Genomic DNA, 23,492 nt, shown 5'->3' on the forward strand with positions numbered 1-23,492 from the left:
AAGATTGTAGCCACTTGAAAAGTTCTATGGCTAGGAAAAGTACAGCTCGGCCTGATCTGGTAATGCCATAGCATAAAGCTGGTGGCATAGAAGCAAGGAAGAAGACATGATTCCCTCCCTTCAAGCACTCACTTAAAAAAAAAAAAAAAGCAGGCAATCACACAATTTCAGTCTACAGTCAACTTAATGAATAGTTGGTTTGCTTCTCCATTGTATGGAAGAGAAAACTAAGGAAAAGCAACTTGTCCAGGATCATACAGGGATTCAGTGGCCCAGCCAGAGTCTTCTGACTTCCCTTTCTATTCCTCTCACTCACTGTTGTCAGTATTATACATCACTGGGCCAGGAATAAGGGAAGTAGAGATAAATAAGCTGAACTCCCCTTTAGGGAAAAACGAAATGGAACTTTCAGAAGACTGTGACACTAGGATGACAATCCTTCACATTTATAGCATTCTCTTTTCTTTTCATAGAATATTCAAATATTCTATGGAAATGCCATTCAAATAGTTCCTTGTGTTAAGAGGTAGACTGTGTCTTCACATTTCTGAGAAGGAATCTGAGACCTAGAGAGAGACAATGACTTGTCCAAGTCACACAATATACGAATGGCAGAGCTGATACCAGTGCCCACCCTTGTTTACTCTGAGGAGAGTCTTTGCCACCTCAGATAAATAGGAAGAAAAGACAATCTTCACTGCCAACTCTTCTCCTTCAAATGGCAGTAAAGGAAAAGTGATATTTGTTGGGCATGGGGGAAAGAAACGGCAAAATGGTTTACCTTCGGAGTCCTTCTCGTAGAAGACACCATGAGGGTGGATGGTATAGGGACGAGTGGCAAAATTCTTCAGGTGGATAAGAATGACATCCCCCACTTCAGCCTGCAACACTGGCCCCAGGAAGCCCAACCAGGCAGGCTGGGCCACTTCATCTGTGTATGAGTCATCCTTGTATTCCTTATAGATGGTCTTCTTGTAGATTCCCCCTATCCGGTTCTTGTCAGACTTTAAGAAGCTGGAAGCCACTCTGGGAAAGAAGAAAGAGAGTCATAATTTTGCCCCCCATCTTCAAGCCTTGGAAGGCTCCTTTTCCAGAGGAGACTGGCCAAAAAGTGAATATCTTTGTTTAGGACAAAATAAGAGGAAACGGGATTGTACTGATCAAAACACTAAAGTTTTAGATTTAACTGTTAAAAATTTCAAATATCAGCATATGAAATTGCTGATATTTGACCACTTTAAACCCACATAAAAGGCAATTTCACATAGTTTGACACAATATATAGTAACAAAGAGACAACCAACTGTGGACTGACTCTTTAAGTGATCGACTCCTCGTCGACGTAGCCTGACTTAACATCATTCTGAGACATATGGGAGACTTTAGGGCATAGTGGTTATAACTCCAAACTTTGGAGCCAAGCCACTTGGACTGATTGCTTACTCTGTCACTTCCAAATTAGTGGGATGTTGAACAAGTTATTTAACTACTCCGTACACAATTTGCCCATCTGTAAAATGAAAATAATCATAGTTCCTAACTCAGAGAGCTTTTATTGGTGACTAAAAGACATTCAAATACACGAAGAGCTTAGAACAGTGGCAAATAGTAAAAGCTCAATAAATATGGACTATTACTTCAAAGTACTAGGGATGGAAGATAATGAATTTATTCCCTCAAAAAAATTAATACGAGGACTCTGACTCTGAAACTAGATGAATACTTTGTGTCAAAAAAGACAGAATTGTTATTCCTACTATACTCTAATTCTTCTCAGAGAACTCAGAGATGTTACAATCAACTTTGGAAAACTCCAAAGCTTTGGAGAGAAAAAATGAGTCACGGTCACAAAAGATTTTTTCGTACATTCATTTATTCTTTAACAGATATTTGTGGAGCACTTGCTATTTTCTAAGATCAGGAAAGGTGACTCCTGTGGGATCTATGAGGGACAGAGTGGTGAGAAGAGCATTAGTTTACATTCACATTATCCAGGTCCAAATCCTATCTCTTTCGTTTACTAGTTATAGGACTTGGATAAGTCACTTGCCCTCTCTGAGCCTCAGTTTTCTCATCTATAAAATAACTACACACATACTTACCTTCTACAGTTTTTGTGAGAGTTGAGACAAAGAATGTAAATTTCTAGTATGGTCTGTATCACAGAGTATTACATAAGTGAGAGCTATTACCATTTATTCCTTGATTCTAAGGTTTACTTTCCTTTTTTACATTTTCACATATCTGAAATAAATATACAGTAGCTTCACCAAACTATAGAAGCATAGCTCCCACACATACATCTTATAAACACTGTATATATTTCATTATTCTTTTTTAAAATCAAACAGCTGTTATTAAATAAGTAAACATTGTGGGTTTCAGATTAGAAAACAGCAAATATAGAATTCTCTTTAAGACTCTAAAAATGTTATGGCAAACTCCAGATGAAATACTGGCTTCTGAGTCAACTAGCCTTCTTCCCAGGAAATATGCCATTAAGTATGCACAGCTCGGAGTGATCAGGAGTTGGAGGCTACCACATCCAGGGACAGGGGCCACAAGAGGCTACTTCCTGACCTCAAGGGTGCTCCCACAACTTCCCCACAAATACCACAAGAAATTAAACCTACATGTCACTGTCCAGAGGCTGGTTCGTGATGACATTTCTTCCCTTGGGAGCATAGTTCCACTGCACATCCTGGATGCCCAGGTAGTAGACTCGAGTGGCTCCATCAGTCAGTTGAGGCCACAAGGACTGCATGAACAGCAGAGCCCAGAGGAGGTGGCCTGACTCCATGGCCCACATTACTCTGGGAAACAGGCAAATAAAAACTGCTGGTGTAGAAGAAAGAGAACAAAAGGGCTTTCTACGTGTCCAGAAAACTGAAGAGGCATGAGCCAGATTGAGTGACTGAGAAAGCAAAACCCAATTAGCCCAGTTTCTTTAGCTTACCTGATTCCTTCTGGTTCAATAAGTGTTCAGTGATTGGATTTTGAAGGGCATAGTTAAAAAGGCACCCATGCTGCTAATCGGGTATTACTAGTTCCTTCAGAAGAGAGATCTGGATCCAGTTTTTTCTTTTTTTTTTTTTTTAATTTTTATTTTTTATTTATTTATTTATTTATTTATTTATTTTTTATTATTATACTTTAAGTTCTAGGGTACATGTGCATAACGTGCAGGTTTGTTACATATGTATACTTGTGCCATGTTGCTGTGCTGCACCCATCAACTCGTCAGCACCCATCAACTGGTCATTTACATGAGGTATAACTCCCAATGCAATCCCTCCCCGCTCCCCCCTCCCCATGATAGGCCCCGGTGTGTGATGTTCCCCTTCCGGAGTCCAAGTGATCTCATTGTTCAGTTACCACCTATGAGTGAGAACATGCGGTGTTTGGTTTTCTGTTCTTGTGATAGTTTGCTAAGAATGATGGTTTCCAGCTGCATCCATGCCCCTGTTTTTTCAAAGGTGTAGCAGGAAGAATGTTCTTTCTCCCAAGAATCAGGAAACAGGCACCAGAAGCCTTATTGGGCCGCTAACACTAATTCTCCCTTTGCCTCTGTTTTCCCATAGGCAAAAGGGGAACACTCATTGTTGCCACTTCCTATCCTTTCTAAATTGTACTTAACAACAAGTGAGAATTTACCAAAAAATATTTACTAGAATATTCATAAACCCAAAATAGAAACAGTCAAAATGTTCACGAACACTATCATGAATGAACACATTGCATTTTATTCATAAAATGAAATTCTTTATAGCAATAATAATGAACAAACTGCAACTACACACAACAATATGAATGACTATGACAAATGTAATGTTTAAAAAAATAGACACAAAATAGTACATATTGTATGATTTCATTTAAATAAAGTACAAAATCAGGCCAACATACTCTATACTGGTAGAAGTAAGGATAATGTTTGCCTTGGAGTAGGATTCTGTGACTGGGAAGGGAAGAGGAGGGCTTCTAAGTAATGCTCTGTTTCTTGATCTACATGCTGGTTGAAAAAGCGTGCTCAGTTTATGAAGATACATTGAGCTATAAACAAGATTTGTGCACTTTATGTGTATTATACTTCAAAAGTTAACAATGAACCAAAAATAAACGATAGTATGTGAGGGAAGTATTTTGAACTTCTCAGAAGAAATGTTGTCTGCTGATTCCCAAGGCTATTCATAAACTCATTTCATAGGTCTAATCCTGAGTCAGAAGCAGACCCAAGATTCTAACCTCTCACTTCAATGCATAAGTCAGGACGTTAGATTTCCTGGGACTAGGACGAAGCACTCAGTGATACCATACACAGTTACAGTCAAACACAGAAACATGGACAGCATTACATAAATACATAAACTTGCACACACAGGTACATGTAGTCTTACCTAAAAGCAGAGATGCACACACTTCCATTTACACATAAAATCACTCTGTTACATAAAATCTTAGTCAACTTCAGGACAATAATAATAATAATAATAATAAAGCTATATTTATTGTATGTGCATGGTGCACCTGTTCCAAGTGTTTTACACAGATTAAATCATTTATTCCGCACAACCACCCTATGAAGTAGCCACCATTATTATCCCCTTATTACAATAGAGAAACTGCAGAACAGAGGTGTAAAGTAGTTTGCCCAAAGCCATCTAGATAAAAATCGGTAGAGTTGGGATTTGAGCTCAGGAAGTGTGGCTCCAGCATAATCACCATGCTGTATTACCTTCCACAAAAATATACTTGCACACTCACATGTATATACACAGAGAACATACATATGCCCATAGCTACAGCCATATTTGTGAAAAAAACACATACATTCTGAAACAAGCAATTACATGCAGTTACAATCATTTTACAAACAGACACACATACTCATGTAGGCAGAAATATACCTAATAGATTGTATTAATGATAATGATGATAATGGCTACTATTCACTGAGAGATTATTACATAGTAGCACCATGTCCAGTGCTTTATATAAATTATTTCACTAAATCTTCAACCCAAGCACATGAAATAGGCATTGTTAATAAAAAATAGAGAATCAAATGTATGCACAGATTTACATATGGATAGAAAATGCCCAGATATTTACCCTTTTTAAGAAACAAACTTATAGACTACTTCACAAACTCCCAGTCCTCTCCATATGCAGCAGTGACCCAAGTGTTAATCCCTAGATTCCATATTATATTTGGCAGAAAGCCCTTGATGTAAGAGAGGATCTGTTTTGTGGTTCTTTATTCCAAAACCTGGCTCTCCTACTGACCAGCTGTGTAGCCTTGAGAATTTCTTAACCACTCAGAACCGGTTTTCTCATCTGTAAAATGGGTATAATAATACCAGCCTTGGAGAAATAAATCAGAAAGCTTACATGAAAGGGACAAGTATAATCCATGTTTGGAACATAGTAGGCAGTAGTAACTACTGGTTGCCTTCCTCTTCCTTTTCCCTCCTGGCTACAGTTTGCTAATTCATCTCTACAGTCTCCCATGCATCATACTTTCTATTTTCCTACTCCAAGGGTTAATTTGAATACTTACTGCTCCAGAAGGCCACCTCTAGCCTCTCCATATCACTATCCTCTGAAGGGCTACTTACTAGCACCCAATTAGATTAAGTCAGACTCTGTATTATTGTTACCTTTCCATCTCATGACCTGCTTCGTGAACTGTCTTCATTTCTCAGATTGGACTACACACTCCTTGAGAGAGAATGTCATTTTTTAGAGGTCGCTGTGTATCTATTACCAGACATGGTGATGAAGGCCAAGTAGATGGGCAATAACAGCTATTGTTAAAGTGACATAAAGAAACACAAGCATACATTTTTCCATCAGTTGGGTCTGGTTCAAGTTCTAATACTTGTTCAGGGTGAATTTAGGCAAGTTTCTTCACCTCATTTTTCCCATCTATAAAATAATTGACTATATAAAGCTGGACTATATAGTTCTTACTTTTTGAGGGAGTCACAGAAGTTTGGTAATCTAAGTGCAGAACCATAAAAATGTGGTATATAATGAGCTCTCAAAGAGTCCTTCCAGCTTTCACATGCTGCCAATACTCACATTCACTGATGAAACACAGGCATACTCATATACACCTACATATAGCTCTATATATCCTACATATAGCTCTATATATGGTCACACAAATAGTCATGTCTTGGAATCCTCAACAGGGAGGGAGTGTCCTTGGTTCATTCCAAGTCTGAATGCAACATGGAACCCTTTCAATCTTCTTTCTCAGAGAGGTGTCAACAAAGCAGTTGTGCCTTGAACTCATTTACCTAGACAGAAAACTGTCCCAGGCAAGAGCTCCACAACTGGAGAAACACATGATAAAACTGAAAATATTCCTAGAAGAGACTAGTACAGGCCTTCAGCATACAGTGAACAAGCATTCAACAGTGGTGACTTATGATCCAAATTGCTTAGACAATAGAATCTGGGGAGTGGGGTGAAGTGCCACCTAACATATCTCTAGCAGTTTCCAGATTACAATGTGTTTTTCATATCTTCCATCTTACATAATTCTCAAGATCTTTAGAGATAAGGAATACTTACTCGATTTTGCATCCAGGGCACAGGCTTTGGTATCAGGCTACCTAAGTGAATCTTGGCTCCAGTTTTCCTAGCTGTATGACTTGGGAAACTTCTTCATTTATTTAACCACAGTGTCTTTATTTTTTAAATGGTATTAATACTATTAGCTACCTCATAGAGTTTTGTGGGGATTAAATTAATTAAGATCTGTAAGTACTTTAAGGGCATATGTAAGTGATCAAAAGGTATTAGTGGCTATTACTATCGCAAGTAAGGAAATTGTTTGGAAATGAAACTTGACACGGCCATAAATATTTTCCATTTTATGAATAGCAACAAATATGTGCACACTCATAAATTCCCATATATGGTAACACATTCTAAGCGTACGGGAATATATACACAGGTATGAAAACACACACAGCCCAAGCTGAACTCTCTTCTTGGAAACAACATGCTATAATGTAAAGAACTAGAACTTTTGAGTCAGACGAACTTAGGTTTAAGTACTGTTTTACTCTGTATTTAAATAAGATAACTTTTTGCAGTATCTGGGACTTAGTAGGCACCTGATAAGTATTTTTCTTCCTTCTAATTATTGACATCCTTTTTTCCTCCTCAAATCTGAATTTGTCATTGTTATTGCTGCTATTTAATTTGGTTTTATCTTATACTATAAGAGCAGAAAAAATGGAAAACCCATAAAATCCTTTGTAACCACTTAGATATTAGGCCGGGTGTGGTGGCTCATGCCTGTAATCCCAGCACTTTGGGAGACCGAGGTGGGCGGATCTTCTGAGGTCGGGAGTTCGAGACCAGCCTGACCAACATGGAGAAACCCCGTCCCTACTAAAAATACAAAAAATTAGCCGGGCATGGTGGCACATACTTGTAATCCCAGCTACTAGGGAGGCTGAGGCAGGAGAATCACTTGAACCCGGGAGGCGGAGGTTGTGGTGAGCTGAAATCGCTCCATTGCACTCCAGCCTGGGCAACAAGAGCAAAACACGGTCGCAATAAATAAATAAATGAATAAATAAATAAATAAATAAATAAACAAACAAACAAACAAAATAAAATAAAATATAACCACTTAGATATTTCATGGTAAAGTGGACTGCGTTCAGGTACGAGAAAAAAGTCAGTTCTAGCTCTGGATTCATCATTTATTGGTTATATGACCTTGAACAAGTCCCTATCTTCCTGAGCCTCAGTTTCCTCCTGTCTTAAATGAGGATTGTCGCTGCTTTGGGCCCCTCATTAGTTTGTAATAAAGGTCAAATAATATGAAAGATGTGAAAATCCTGTGTAAGCTTTTCACTTGGGCAAGGCTATTTTTTTCTCAGCTAAGCCGATAGAGAAGAACCAGACTGCATCTATTGAGATAATCATGTGGTTTTTGTCTTTGGTTCTGGTTATATGCTGGATTACATTTATTGATTTGCATATGTTGAACCAGCCTTGCATCCCACGGATGAAGCCAACTTGATCATGGTGGATAAGCTTTTTGATGTGCTGCTGGATCCGGTTTGCCAGTATTTTATTGAGGATTTTTGCATTGATGTTCATCAGGGATATTGGTCTAAAATTCTCTTTTTTTGTTGTGTCTCTGCCAGGCTTTGGTATCAGGATGATGTTGGCCTCATAAAATGAGTTAGGGAGGATTCCCTCTTTTTCTATTGATTGGAATAGTTTCAGAAGGAATGGTACCAGCTCCTCCGTGTGCCTCTGGTAGAATTCAGCTGTGAATCCATCTGGTCCTGGACTTTTTTTGGTTGGTAGGCTATTAATTATTGCCTCAATTTCAGAGCCTACTAAAAGTCTTTGACAAAATTCAACAGCCCTTCATGCTAAAAACTCTCAATAAATTCGGTATTGATGGAACGTATCTCAAAATCATAAGTGCTATTTATGACAAACCCACAGCCAATATCATACTGAATGGGCAAAAACTGGAAAAATTCCCTTTGAAAACTGGCACAAGACAGGGATGCCCTCTCTCACCACTCCTATTCAACATACTGTTGGAAGTTCTGGCTAGGGCAATCAGGCAAGAGAAAGAAATCAAGGGTATTCATTTAGGAAAAGAAGAAGTCAAATTGTCCCTGTTTGCAGATGACATGATTGTATATTTAGAAAATCCCATTGTCTCAGCCCAAAATCTCCTTAAGCTGATAAGAAACTTCAGCAAAGTCTCAGGATACAAAATCAATGTGCAAAAATCACAAGCATTCTTATACACCAGTAACAGACAGAGAGCCAAATCATGAATGAACTTCCATTCACAATTGCTTCAAAGAGAATCAAATACCTAGGAATCCAACTTACAAGGGATGTAAAGGACCTCTTCAAGGAGAGCTACAAACCACTGCTCAGTGAAATAAAAGAGGACACAAACAAATGGAAGAACATACCATGCTCATGGATAGGAAGAATCAATGTTGTGAAAATGGCCATACTGCCCAAGGTAATTTATAGATTCAATGCCATCCCCCATCAAGCTACCAATGAGTTTCTTCACAGAATTGGAAAAAACTGCTTTAAAGTTCATATGGAACCAAAAAAGAGCCCGCATCTCCAAGACAATCCTAAGTCAAAAGAACAAAGCTGGAGGCATCACACTACCTGACTTCAAACTATACTGTAAGGCTACAGTAACCAAAACAGCATGGTACTGGTACCAAAACAGAGATATAGACCAATGGAACAGAACAGAGTCCTCAAAAATAATACCACACATCTGCAGCCATCTGATGTTTGATAAACATGAGAAAAACAAGAAATGAGGAAAGGATTCCTTATTTAATAAATGGTGCTGGGATAATTGGCTAGCCATAAGTAGAAAGCTGAAACTGGATCCTTTCCTTACTCCTTATATGAAAATTAATTCAAGATGGATTAGAGACTTAAATGTTAGACCTAATACCATAAAAACCCTAGAAGAAAACCTAGGTAATACCTTTCAGGACATAGGCATGGGCAAGGACTTCATGTCTAAAACACCAAAAGCAATGGCAACAAAAGCCAAAATTGACAAATGGGATCTAATTAAACTAAAGAGCTTCTGCACAGCAAAAGAAACTACCATCAGACTGAACAGGCAACCTACAGAATGGGAGAACATTTTTGCAATCTACTCATCAGACAAAGGGCTAATATCCAGAACCTACAAAGAACTCAAATAAATTTACAAGAAAAAAACAAACAACCCCATCAAAAAGTGGGTAAACGATATGAATAGACATTTCTCAGAAGAGGACAATCATACAGCCAGCAGACACATGAAAAAATGCTCTTCATCATTGGCCATCAGAGAAATGCAAATCAAAACCACAATGAGATACCATCTCAAACCAGTTAGAATGGCAATCATTAAAAAGTCAGGAAACAACAGGTGCTAGAGAGGATATGGAGAAATAGGAACACTTTTACACTGTTGGTGGGTTTGTAAACTAGGTCAACCATTATGGAAAACAATATGGCGATTCCTCAAGGATCTAGAACTAGAAGTACCATATGACCCAGCCATCCCATTACTGGGTATATACCCAAAGGATTATAAATCATGCTGTTATAAAGATACATGCACATTTATGTTTATTGCGGCACTATTCACAATAGCAAAGACTTGGAATCAACCCAAATGTCCATCAGAGACAGACTGGATTAAGAAAATGTGGCACATATACACCATGGAATACTATGCAGCCATAAAAAAGGATGAGTTTGCGTCCTTTGTAGGGACATGGATGCAGCTGGAAACCATCATTCTCAGCAAACTATCGCAAGAACAGAAAACCAAACACCGCATGTTCTCACTCATAGGTGGTAACTGAACAATGAGATCACTTGGACTCGGGAAGGGGAACATCACACACCGGGGCCTATCACAGGGACGGGGGAGCGGGGAGGGATTGCATTTGGAGTTATACCTGATGTAAATGACGAGTTGATGGTTGCTGACGAGTTGATGGGTGCAGTACAGCAACATGGCACAAGTATACATATGTAACAAACCTGCACGTTATGCACATGTACCCTAGAACTTAAAGTATAATAAAAAAAGAAAAAAAAAAGTTCCAGGAAAAAAAAAAAAAAAAAAAAAAAAGAAGAGAAGAACCAGACTGATGAGGAAAAAGAACAGGAAGAAATAAAAGGAGAAATGAAGTAAGTAAGTTGAGAAAGAATCCTGGGAAAAAGTAAAAAATAATAATAATAATAATTAATTAATTAAAAAGGAAGGCAGAAGGAAGAGGCACTCAAAGGAAGGATAAGAGAAAGAAAATTTCTAGGCTATTTGGATAGTTTAGTTAAGATATAATGAAACCTTGCGCCAACCTGGAGAGAAGATCAGCCAATATAAAGTTAAGCCTCCCTTAGCTTTACCTTACATTCCTGTCATCCCAATGTTACCTGGGTCTGGTTCCTATTATTCATAACAATTTGCATTGCTGTGTTCCCTGGAATTTGCAAACTGTTCCTTTATTGTGACAATGCTCTTTTCTCTTCCTCCATCTCCCTTTCTCAGTTGTAGTACTTTGGGCTAGACAGGCTCATCCTAAACAAAGGATTACTCCACTGAGTAAAGGAATGCTGAGCCAAATTTGGGGCCCTGTCTCCAATCTCTCAGCAGCCTTCCTAATAAACCCTGCATCAAAATTCACCTTTTGGTCCTCTGCCTTCTTAACTCTGTGATAGAAAACATACCGATTTGAAGTTAAAGACCTTGATTCAAATCCCATCTCTTGTCTGTGATAGCTATGTGACCTTTCAATAAATTATTTTAGCCTTAGTCATCTCATCCAAAAAATGGGATGATATTTATTTCACAGGATTGTCTTGAGGCCCAAACAAAACCATGGATATTTGAGTCCCTAGCAAAAGGATTGCTTGTCATATAACAGATGCTGAGTAATGAAAAACTGAACGTGTTATAGATTCACACATGCATGAAACCTCTAGAAACGATCTTTTTCAATCACCCTCATGTGATATATAAAAAACTGAGACCATAGAGGTGCAGGGATTTGCTCAAAGTCAGGGAGCCGGTTGTTAAAAATAGCAAGAATTTGAACCAATGATTTCTAAAAGATTTTTTATATTTAGACACTAAGACTACTCAAATTCAGATGTTTAGCTTAGTTCAGCTATCATTTATTGGCTTACTCTGTGCCAATCTGGTCTCAAAATATGAAACCAAACATGGTTATTTTTAAGTATTTGAGTTCCCACTTATATAATCCTCAGATCCATCACCTCAATAAATTCCTCAACCTGTGAGACAGAAGATGAGCAAGCTGTTTTCACAGGAAAATGAACTACTCTGTATGGCTCCAGGATTGGCCCTGAAACAGACAAGCCAGTGTGGTCCTGGCTACGTTAGCGAGAGGAACAAAAGGAGCCTATTGTCTCCTTTAACTTTCCTGCACACCAGCCAAACCTCCTCCAACTTTTGGCCACGGACTTTTTCTCGCAATGGCCAGGACTCACCTAAGCCCAACTAAATAAACGTTTTTGCACAGGAAGGCAGGTGAAGTAGGGTTTGAAAAGAGAAAATAAAGCTTACCTTTGCTAGAGAAAACTACTCCATTTTCATGTCAGCGGCCCATTAATGCTGCACTGCAGACTCCAGCCTGAGTCCGCCAGCCATGTTCAGTCAGTATCTTGGTTACAGGGCCTTTCTCCTAAATTAAGTCCAGGATTTCAATTTGGCAGGGGTTACTGGGATGGGAGGATGAGGGAGGGGGAAGGGCTGGGTGCCCTCTTTTCCAGAAACAAAACTACTGGAATGTCCTGTTCCTCTGGGGCCTGGTTTGATACAAAACCCGGGATGGTTCTTTACCCATATCCGGGTGTTTTACAAATCCTGGTTAGGATCTCAGGAGGAATTACAAGGGGGTGGGTTGTACTTCTGTTTTCAGAACTTGTTAATTGGTCTTTGCTGAGAGGAGGACACTTTCAGTGTGGCCAGCCAAAGCTCATGGGTAGATTTTAACAGCTCCGTTTAAGAAATGAGGTAGAAATGGAAAGAGTCTCCATGTCACCAGTTGTTTCCCTTCTTGCTTTGAAGCACAATTGTCAGCCCTGACTATTATTCTGAGGTCATGGCTGCTTGGTCATAAGTAAAAATAAAACTGGCAGTAAAACAAAGAGGTTTTTTTGTACATTCTAAGTCCTATGTTAACCATTTTACATGCATTCTCTTATTTAAGTCTCACAATTATCCTGTGAGATGAATACTCTAATTCTCTCTATTTTACAACTGAGGAAAATTCAGCTGTGAGAGGGAAGGTAGCTTGTCCAAGGTCACACACTTAGGAAGTAAAAGAGAAGAGAGATTTACTGGGCCTGTCTAAACTTTTAACCATGAAACCACCACATACACTGTGCTGCTTAGGGGAGAAACACAGTCCTTTCGAGGGGGTAGAAGGGACTTCACAATTATTGAAAGTCTACTGGTCACCAGGCACTGGTGAATTTTTTGTTTTTTTATATACATTAACTTTGCCTCTGTCATTTCTAACAGATTCTAGAGTGAAATTTTATATTAACTATATTTAACATTTTCCACTTGAGGAAACCAGATATAGCTAGAAGATAGCCTGGATTAACACAGATCAACACCCTAAAAACTAAGACACGGAAGAATTGAAAATACTAAAAAGAAAAAAAAAAAAAACCTAAACGTTCTCCCAAAAATTCAGGGTAAAACTGAGGTCTGGATTTGTTTAAAGTCAAAGGTCATTACCGTTCCTGGTGGAAAGAGAGAACAATGAAAAGTCACCGTCCTGAGTCAAGTGACCAAGATTCTCATCCCACTTGCTCTAGCAGTAATCAGCTATGTGGATTTTGTGGATTTGGCCCACTCCCTTCTCTTCTCTAGGCCTTTTTCTATTTCTACAATGAGGGTCTTAAACTAGATATGGACCCTCCTAGCCCTGTAAATTTACATATTTAGAATTCCATGAAGAAAGTATAGTCTAGATATTAAACATAGAAGATGAAGAGGTTTCAAAGACACAAAGTATAGGAAAAGAATGAGTGGGGAGCAATTTGTGGCGACAGGTCTGAGAATACTATGCCTCTCTAAAAATGACTGCATCTACCCAACAGACCCAGGTATAGGAAAGGGACAGGTATGATGGAGGTTCCACCACCTGATATTCTTACTTTGTGATGAGGAGATCTTGGCTAGGAGCAGATGCTTTTCTCCAGGCAGGCTGGGCACATTTTCCTCTTGTGAATTTAAAGTGTCTGGAGCAGGGTCCAGGGAAGAGAACATTCAGAAGTCTGAGCTGGTAGGGCAAAGTCTGCGTCATAAACCACTAGAGATTCTTAAGTTAAGTGTGCTCAGACACTTAGGCGCTGCCCCATGGACTGCAACTCAGACCAAGGCAGGTGGAAGCACCAGTAGGAAGCAGGGAGGAGCCACCAGCCTCAACTCCCTTAGAAATGCTCAGTGGTCAAGGGAAGCTTAGCCAAGCCACGGCAGCCCTTAGAATTATCGGCCTGGCACACATGTGAACCTTGAAGCAAGAAAGGGGAAGTGGAGACAAAACTCATTAAGCTGAGATCCAAGTCCAAGCTCTAAGGCATTTATGACAGGGAGGGGAAGGGATAAGACCTCTGCTCTGACTCATGAAAGACAACAAGAACAGGTCATAATAGACTTGAATCAACACAGTGAAGACTGCAGGAGGCCAGGTAGGCCAGGTTTCCAGGCTTGTATTATTCATTCACCAATTTCACTGACAATACAAGCAGCACCCACCTCTTCTGCAAATCCAGGGTATATTTCTGGTTCCTTCTCCTGGAGGTCACTTGAAAAACATTTTCAAGTTGATGTCTATGGACCAGAGGTTGGCAAACCTTTTCTGTAAAGGGCTAGTTACTAAATATTTTATTTCCAGAACATACAGTTTCTGTTTGCCATAACTACACAAATTTGTCTTTGTAGCTCGCAAGGTATATCATTGTTCCAATAAAAATTTATTTACAAAACAAGCAGCAAGCTAAATAATAGACTTTTTTTTCCAATATAGACATTTGAAATATAGCATCACTATTAAGAGCATGAAAACTGAAATCAGATATTCTGAACTGAAATCCCAACTGTGCCATTTCCTGATTCTATGATTAAAGTAATTTAATCCCCTTAAACCTCGGTTTTTACCTCTTTAAAATGGAGATAATAATATTACCCATTTTATAAGGCTGTTATAAGAACTTAAATAAGGCTATACATATTAACTATTTACCACAATAACTGGAACATAGTAAAGGCAAAATTAGAGTTATAATTTTTAATATTTCAATTCTAAATAATTGTTTAAATCTAAATAATTGTTTCTTCATTAGGACACAAACTGTATTAACTTGTGTTAAAAAAGAAGAATGTTTCAAGAATCCTGGCTTCATGTTCTAGTTATGCTACTAAAGAGCACACAGTGACCCTGGACAAGTCTTTTTGCCTTTCTATCACTCAGTTTCTTCACCTATAACATGAAAAAGGTGGTCTAGATTTGGATTTCTCAAAATTAATTTTGGCAGCAGAACCCTTTCCCCAAACAGAATCTTAGTAAACACCCACTACTTATGGAAGATGAAAGTGGATTTGTTCTAGGTAAGGCAGGGAAGGAGATAGGAATGGGCAAGGGTGAAGGGACAGAGGAACCTGTCCACTGGTTATGACTGGTTTCCCAGACAGTGTGTATGTCCAGAGCACCAGTAAGAAATGTCTAGTACACTAAAAACATATTTGAAACCCATAAGACCAGAATATCCTTAAGGGGCCTTCACGTGTTAAAATCTGTCACTAGAACATCTTTTCATTTATTCATTCAACCAATATTTCCAGGTTACTCATCTATGGGCCATCACTAACACATGGCCCTGGGGTGGCTATAAAGAGGAGAGGACCCCAGGGACCTTCACATTAGAGTCAACATGGTCTAGTGTGAGAAGCATGGCGTTTTTTCTGAGCTATGTGACCTTGGGCAAGTCACTTAACTTTTTCGAACCTCCGGTTCCTCATCTGCAGAATAGGAATAATAACACTTCCATGACTGAAATATTGTGAGGATTAAATCAGCTGGCATTTGTGTGAACCCTTAGCACAGTGTTCAGCATGTTGGGACCCCCAATAAATGTTGTTTTCCTTCCCATATTTTCCACAGTAAAATTTTGTGACAGTATCAGGTACCAGGAGAAAATTAAAGTGCCTTGGCACAGACAGTCTAACTCCTTTACCTCAGAATCCTCTGATGAGCTTGCTCTTAGCAGTTTCTTAGAAAGAAGACCTCTGGGGAAAGGTGGAGGGGTGCAGGGAAGAGGGGGTTGTCCCCCAGAGACCACATCTCTGAAGCCACTCCCCATCACCACTTCTGACCAGCAGACTCTGTTATGTTTTGGAAAGGTTGCTCTGCTTTGCTGTGATGTGCGACAGTCCCAGGCTTGCTCTGGGTATACTGTTTGGCTCTTGTACTCTGGCTCTTGAACTCCACTCCCTGCTTTCCCTAGTCCTCTAACACTGTCAAGACTGTAGGTCTCAAACTTAAACATGTATCAGAATCCCTTACAGGGGTTGTTAAGACATTGAGTTTTTGCTTCAGTTAATCTTGGGTGATGCCCAGGAACTTGCATTTCTGGCAAGTTCCCAGGTGATGCTGATGCTGCTGGTTTGAGGACCACACTTTGAGGACCACTGCTCTAAGGGATGCTTGCTCTGAAGCTCACCTCCCCCACCCCCCAACACTACCAGCTTACTTGCACCTGCAGACTGATTCTTTAGCTCCAGACTTCCCTGGTCTTTGAGTATTCACTCTTTGGCCCTAGATCAAAAATATGTTTTATTCATCTTCCTGGTACCTCATTCATGTGGCATCTCCCTGAGAGTCCTCCCAACACCTATTTCCCCACTTCCCTTGCCCAATAATCTTTCTGCTTGCCTGGGTGAAGCTTCCTCTCCTCTCCCTGTGCAATTAACATGTTTTCCTCTACACTGCCTGCCTGGAGCAGCTCTATACATGGCATCAGCTCCTCCTCCCAACTCTTCTATACTTTGTCATTTGGCTTCCTGATGGTGGGCTCTGGGCATGGACAAACCTGGTTTGAATATTAGCTCTGTCTCTCCCTAAAATGTGTGATCTTGGGGAAGTCACTTGAGTTCTCTGAGCCTCTGTTTTGTTATTTGTAAAATCAGGCTGTGAAAATAAAATGCAATATCTGAAAAAGGGCCCTGTGCAGCACCTGTTACATAGTAAATGATCAGTAAATGTCAGTTTTTTTTTTCTTCCTCTATTTTCCTCATGCCTTCCTACTTCAAGCCACACTACTAAGGAGTACATAGCATGTAAGAAGGCTAAAACAATGTACAAATAAAGTGTTTCATTACTATAAATGGACATAGTAAGTAAGAGAATAGAGGTCTGTACAATGTGATGCAACATTTTAGAGTAGGAAGAGGATATTTTCAATGGGTGAGTGTCATTCAGAATAAGCCTCCTGAACGACTGAATGATATAATTAGGATTCTCATTCCTATATACCAAGCCAGAGACTTGAATGTCATCTGAGATTACTCCCTTCTCTCTCACTCTCTACAACCATTTCATTGATAAGTCCTGTCATATTTATATTTTACATCTTTTCAATCCAGCCACTTCTCTCTATTTCCACTGCCATGGACTTGGTCTAAGCCACCACAGTCTTTTAATTGGACCAGCATAATAGCCTCCTTATAATTCTTTATGACTCCACTCTTGACCCCCCATAATCTGGTCTTCAAATAACAGCCAAAGCTATTTTTCCCATAACACAAAAGTGGTTGTAAACCCTTATTGCTTAAAATCTCCCAGCAATCCCTCCCTTATTGACTAAAGTTGGAATAATAATGAGATTAGTAAGACTCCCTAGTAATGACGGCATTCAAACTGATGAAATATTTCGTGTGTGTATGTGTGTGTGTGAATGCACATATGAAAATATTTTCAATATATGTCATTAAATAAAGAGCAAGGTGCAGAAGAGTGAGCATCTTGTGATTGGTTATATATAGAGATGTAGATAACTCCATATATATACACACACATACACACACACACACACACACACACACACACACACACATATATATATACAGACTTACATGAGGGAACAAGGGATACTTCTTCCGGAAATAATACAAAATATTCTTAATAGTGGTTTTCCTTGGGGAGAGCAACTTGGTTGGGAGAAGCGTGACTTTCATTTTTCATTTTGAACTGTTTAGATTTCAAGCCTTATACATTAGTTACATTTACAAAAAAAAAAAGTCACCTGGAAAGTGAATATGAAGCCACTTTTGTTTTCTTCTTTGTATTTTTATTCTCTCAAGAAAGAAACTCATATCTGTTACATTAAGAAAATAAATTCCTTATTATTTCACTAGTATAAAGATCAAACTTCTTAACATGGCCTATATGATATTTTATGGCCCAGCCCTTCCTAATCTTTCTAGGTCACTGCTTGCCCTTCCTCATCTCACACTCAATGCATCCCACCCATGCCAGAGCACTGTCAGTTTGTCAGTTTCCAATGTGCATGGTGCTCTCTCTTCCCTCCAACAGATTCTGATATGTTGTTTCATCTGCCTCAATCACTTTTTCACCTGTTCATTCACCCACTCATCTTGTGGGTCTCAGTTTAGAAGTCCCTTCATCCAAGAGGTTTTCCCTGACTTTCTATGCTTCTGGGCGAGGTCCCCCTGTGATGTGCTCCCAAGTCACCTCGTACATCTAACCACAATTTGTTGAAATTGTTTGCTTAACTACTCTCCTCACCTTATAATGGAAGCTCTATGGGGTCAGGGATTACATTTTTCTTGCTCCCTACTGTAGCCTCAATGCCTAGCACAGCACTTGATACAGAGTTGGTGCTCAATAAATAGTTTCTGGATGAATGAATACATGAATGATTAGTGAAAGAATAAGACAGCAACCTTAGAGCTGACCTTTAAGGTAAGCAAGATCCTACTAGAAAAAAAGTGTTTGCTAACTTCACATTTCAGAAGATGACTTGAGACTTTTCTAGTTGAAAGGTTGACTTGATTGTACCTGACAGTTTCATTGTTTGACCAAGTTTGTTTCTAAAAGGCCTGTGTGTATGTCACTACAAACCCCTGTGCTATTCCAATCAATCCATCCACTGGCCCAGCCCTATTCCTCTAAGCACCTAATCCCCAAATTATCTTAGGTTACCTTGGGTTAGAAGAATAGTGAACAAAATGAAGCCTCAGAAGGCATGGTTGTCATTTGCTTTCAAATTATGTTGCCTCATAGGGCTCTTCAGAAGGCTGCATTTATCCATTTAATAGACTAGATACATATTAAATGGGTAAATGAAATCCCATAGACTTTCATTCAAAGGAATAAATTTTGGTAAAATTAACTTGAAAACTCCCAAATGTACCCACAGCATTATTTCCAAACGGCTATACGAACTCTGCTTGGATACATGTAATAACTGAGAACTCACTCAATTATCTCTTAAGGCAACTCTAGATTATCTTTTCCCATATTAAATAGCCAAACATATGCCGCCTTCAACCTTCTGTTCATTGGTTCCTTTTTCTAGTGAATTTAGAACTCCTCAGCAAAAATGCCAGTTAGTGCCATCTTGCCCTCCTCTAACAGCAAAACAACTAGCTCTCTTTGTGAGAGTGTATTTTTTTTTCTTGAGCACCTACAATGCAGTTCTGACTTTCAAGTCCCATTCTTCTTTGTTTTCATGCCCAATACTTTCTTCATCCCCACAGAACTGTGTTAGAAAATGCCTCTATGATGGCTGGCCTAACCACTGGTTGAAGGAAGTGATCATGTTCATGATATTATTTAAGGGACTAAAAAAATTCCATGCTTCCTCTCCAAAATGACAACTTAGTTTGATATAATTGGGCACAATAGTGAGGACTTCATTCCAGTCCTCTCTGCCACAAACTTATGTGTTACCTGGAGTAGGCTATTTCCCTTCTTTGGACCTCAGTCCTCTCACATGGAAAATAAGAGCCTTGTATTAATTGGCCTTTGAGGTCCCTTTCAGCTCTCATATTCCAAGATTCTGTGACTGAGGCTTTTGGATTAGCACCCACAAACATCCAGAAGGCATGCACATGTGTCTGAACACAACTTACAGATTCTGTGTTTGCGTAACTCTATGGCAAGTTCACCATTATGAAAAAATGAATTGTGTGCAATTTCAAACTCTGACTCTGTTTATATACAGAACTCCCAGGAATTCTTAAAATACAACTGCTCTTCTAAGAAATAATGTGAACACAATCAAAGGTATATCCTAAGTAGTGGCAGTTGTGTCCCTTCTCAATCCTACTTTCCAAACCTATTGATCTTAGCCCTACTACTCCTCTGGCTACTTGTTAGTCTGTTAAGTGAAAAAGACAGTGGATTAAGGGTTGAGGTAGACAGAATAACGCTTCTCCCAAAAATGTCCATGTTCCAATCCCTGGAACCTGTGAATGTGTTATATTACATAGCAAAGTTCCAGTTAAAGTGGAAGAGAGAAATAGAAGAGAAGGTTGGAATAATGATGTATGAGAAGTACTCAATTCACTGTTGCCAGCTTTGAAGATAGAGGAAGAGGGCCATGAAGTGGGGAATTTACGTCTCTAGAAGCCAGAAAAGTCAAGTAAATATATTGTCCCTAGACATTCCAGAAGTAAGCACAGTGAGACCCCATTTTAGACGTCTAACCTATTAAAACTATAAGATAAAAAATACATGCTGTTACATGGAAGCATGGGAGGGAAACAACGCATACTGGGTGTTGAAAAAAGTGAATATCCACATAAAGAAGAATGAAATTAGACCCTTATACCATATACAAAAATCAACTAAAAATGAATTAAAGACTTAGATATAAGACCTGAAACTGTAAAACTACTAGAATAAAACATAGGAGAAAAGCCTTCACAATACTTGCCTGGGAAATGATTTTTTGAATATGACCCTAAAAGCACAGACAACCAAAGCAAAAATAGATAAATGGAATGGCATCAAACTAAAAAGCCTTTGCACAGCAAAGCAATCAATCAACAAAGTGTAGACATTACTTCCAGAATAGGAGAAAATATTTGCAAACCATACATTTGATAAAGGATTAATATCCAAAATATATAAAAAGCTCAACAATTAAATAGCAGGAAAACAAATAACCTGATTTTTAAAAGGAAAAAAGATCTGAAGAGACATTACTCCAAAGAAGACCTACGAATGGCCAATAGATATGTGGAAAAAAAATCTTTAAAATCACTAATCATTAAGGAAATGCAAATTAAAACCACAATAAGATATTAACTCACAACTGCTAGAATAGTTTTTATCAAAAAGATGAACGATAAGAGTTGGAGAGGACGCAGAGAAAAGGAAACTCTTATGCATTGTTGGTGGGAACATAAATTAATAGAACCATTATGGAAAAGAGTATGACAGTTCCTCAAAAAAACTAAAAATGGAAGTACCATACAACCTAGTAATCCCAAGTCTGGGCATATACCCAAAATAACTGAAATCAACGTGTCAAAGGGATATCTGCACTCTCATGGTCATTGCAGCATTACTCACAGTAGCCAAGCTATGAAAAAAACTTGATTGTTCATCAATGGATGAGTAGATAAAGAAAATGTGGTATAGGCCTGGTTTAGTGTCTCACACCTGTAATCCCAGCACTTTGGGAAGCTGAGGCAGGTGGATCGTGAGGTCAGGAGTTTGAGACCAGCTTGGCCAACATAGTGAAATCCTGTCTTTACTAAAAATGCCCCCCCCAAAAAAATTTAGCCAAGTAGCCTGTAATCCTAGCTACTTGGAAGGCTGAGGCAGCAGAATCATTTGAACCTGCGAGGCAGAGGTTGCAGTGAGCCAAGATTGCACCACTGTACACCAGCCCAGGCGACAGTATGAGACTCTACCTAAAAAAAAAAAAAGAAAAAGAAAGAAAAGAAAATATGGAAATGTGGTATATATACACAATGAAATACTAAACAGCTTTTACTTTTAAAAAGGGGGTGGGATCCTGTCATTTGTGACACCATGGATTAATCTGTAAGACATTATGCTAAGTGAAATAAGCCAGGCTCATAAAGACAAATATGGCATGATCTCTCTTACGTCAGGAATCTAATGAAGTTGAACTCACAGAAGTGAAAAGGAGAACGATGGTTACCAGAGACTGGTGTGGGGTAGAGGGACTGGAGAGCTATTGATCAAAGGCTACGAAGTTTTATATAGACTGGTAGAATAGGTTTTGACGTCTATTGAACAGTAAGGAGACAACAGTCAATAATAATGTATAATTAAAAATGAGTAAATTTCAAATGTGTAACCATAAAAAATGATAGGTAAATATGATGAGGGATATGTTAATTAGCTTGATTTAATTATATTTTTATTGTATACATATATCAAAACATCATATGGTACCCATAAATGCATATAACTATGATTTGTCAATAAAATACATATATGTAATCATTCTGTAAATGCCAAATGTAAGTTAGCATTATCTGTGAAGTCTCCATAATTTTGACCAAGAGTTCTGACTGCTATGTTTTAGTCAAAGAAAGCTATCATTCTGCTTTTTCGGATTTATTTCAATTTTTATAAGAACGTTTTTGGACATTTTTTATCTCCAGCAATGGTTAGTTGTAAAAATAATGTAAGGCAAAAGAACATTATAGATGCCAAAAGGCAATGTCAGTTTACACCCAGAGCCTAGTTTAGGGGTATAAACGTATTTGACCCACCACCACCATTCCACTTAAAATGCTCTTCTCCTCAATTTCCATTAATACAAGTCTTTCCTATCTTTCAAGGACAAATTGAAGTCCCACCTTGCCCAGAAAGTCTCCTCTGAAAACTCCAGCCTTCATGAATTACTTTCTCCTCCTAAATCCTGAGCATTTTTAATTGGTATCAAGCAGCATAGCTTTTAGTTCCATAACCTCTTAAAACACTTTCTGGCAATTCAATGTGGGAGTTTTGTCTTAGGTGTGAGAGTGACCTCACTGAGATATCTATCATCTCCCTAATCACCAGGAACAAACTACATGACTCACATGGCATGTTATCTTTCCTTCCTGACTCACTCTGGCAGTGGAAAGAAGAGCAGTGGCTATTGCAGACACTTAGAAGTCTGATTCCCAAGTCCAATGTGAATGAAAATATGAGTATTGTTTAAAAGCAGGATTACTGGGTTTGTTACTGGGATCTCTTACAGCCTGGCATAATGTTCTGCAGATAAGTAAGTACCTGTTGGATAGATGCCTCAAAGGATAGTAATGCTGGCACACACTACAAAAAGTATAAAGTAGATCCACCAAAATCTAATCACTTGATGGATGCTTAGATTTAAATGGCTATTCTGGCAAAAACCAAAAACAAACAAACAAACAAAAAACGTGGTTTCAGGAAAAGTGAAGACTTAGCTACACTCTTTTAAAAACAAAGACTTTTTACTACATAAATCTTGATCAATAGAGAGAAGTTTTGATGAATAAAGTGAAATTTCTAGGAGTGAGGCTCAATCCCTGTTATGTGATATTTTCGATCAACAAAGGAACTTTCCGGAAGGAAGAGCCCTGTTATGTGATCTGAGACAGGTAAATTCATCAGGGTAAAATACAGAATCTAAATTCCATCATGCACTGAAATGGCTTATTGCTAAAGAAAACACTTCATTCCGTTAGGAGACTGAGAGAAAAATAGTAATACAGTGTTTAAATACATGTAACCATGACTTGCATTTTTATACTAGTTTTCTTACAAGGTCCCTGTAAATTCACTTTTTGTTTCAGAGTTCTCAGCTAGAAGAGAATAAAGGAAAAAGGTTATAAAGTCTGGGCATCCTAAATAAGTCATTTCTATGAGATAATGTATTTGAGG

General features: G+C 38.7%; 1 protein-coding gene across 7 annotated transcripts in view; it reads right to left on the reverse strand.

Annotated features, from left to right (window-relative positions):
• HEPH (hephaestin) overlaps positions 1-14,104 on the reverse strand; it is a 92,542-nt gene extending 78,438 nt beyond the window's left edge. For 2 of the 7 annotated variants that reach the window (XM_017954201.3, XM_017954200.2), the window contains exons 1-3: positions 13,732-14,088; positions 2,634-2,813; positions 782-1,026 (exon numbers count right to left, since the gene is read on the reverse strand). In XM_017954201.3, coding sequence (XP_017809690.1) covers positions 782-1,026; positions 2,634-2,813; positions 13,732-13,880 — 574 coding nt within the window. In that variant the 5' untranslated portion in view covers positions 13,881-14,088. Of the gene's footprint in view, positions 1-781; positions 1,027-2,633; positions 2,839-12,127; positions 13,705-13,731 lie in introns of those variants that run through there. The other 5 variants (XM_009197733.3, XM_003917813.5, XM_009197734.4 and 2 more) reach the window with 5 other exon arrangements.
• Positions 14,105-23,492: the final 9,388 nt, after the last annotated feature.

The sequence above is a fragment of the Papio anubis genome, chromosome X, assembly GCF_008728515.1.
Source record: "Papio anubis isolate 15944 chromosome X, Panubis1.0, whole genome shotgun sequence".
Classification (NCBI taxonomy): domain Eukaryota; kingdom Metazoa; phylum Chordata; class Mammalia; order Primates; family Cercopithecidae; genus Papio; species Papio anubis.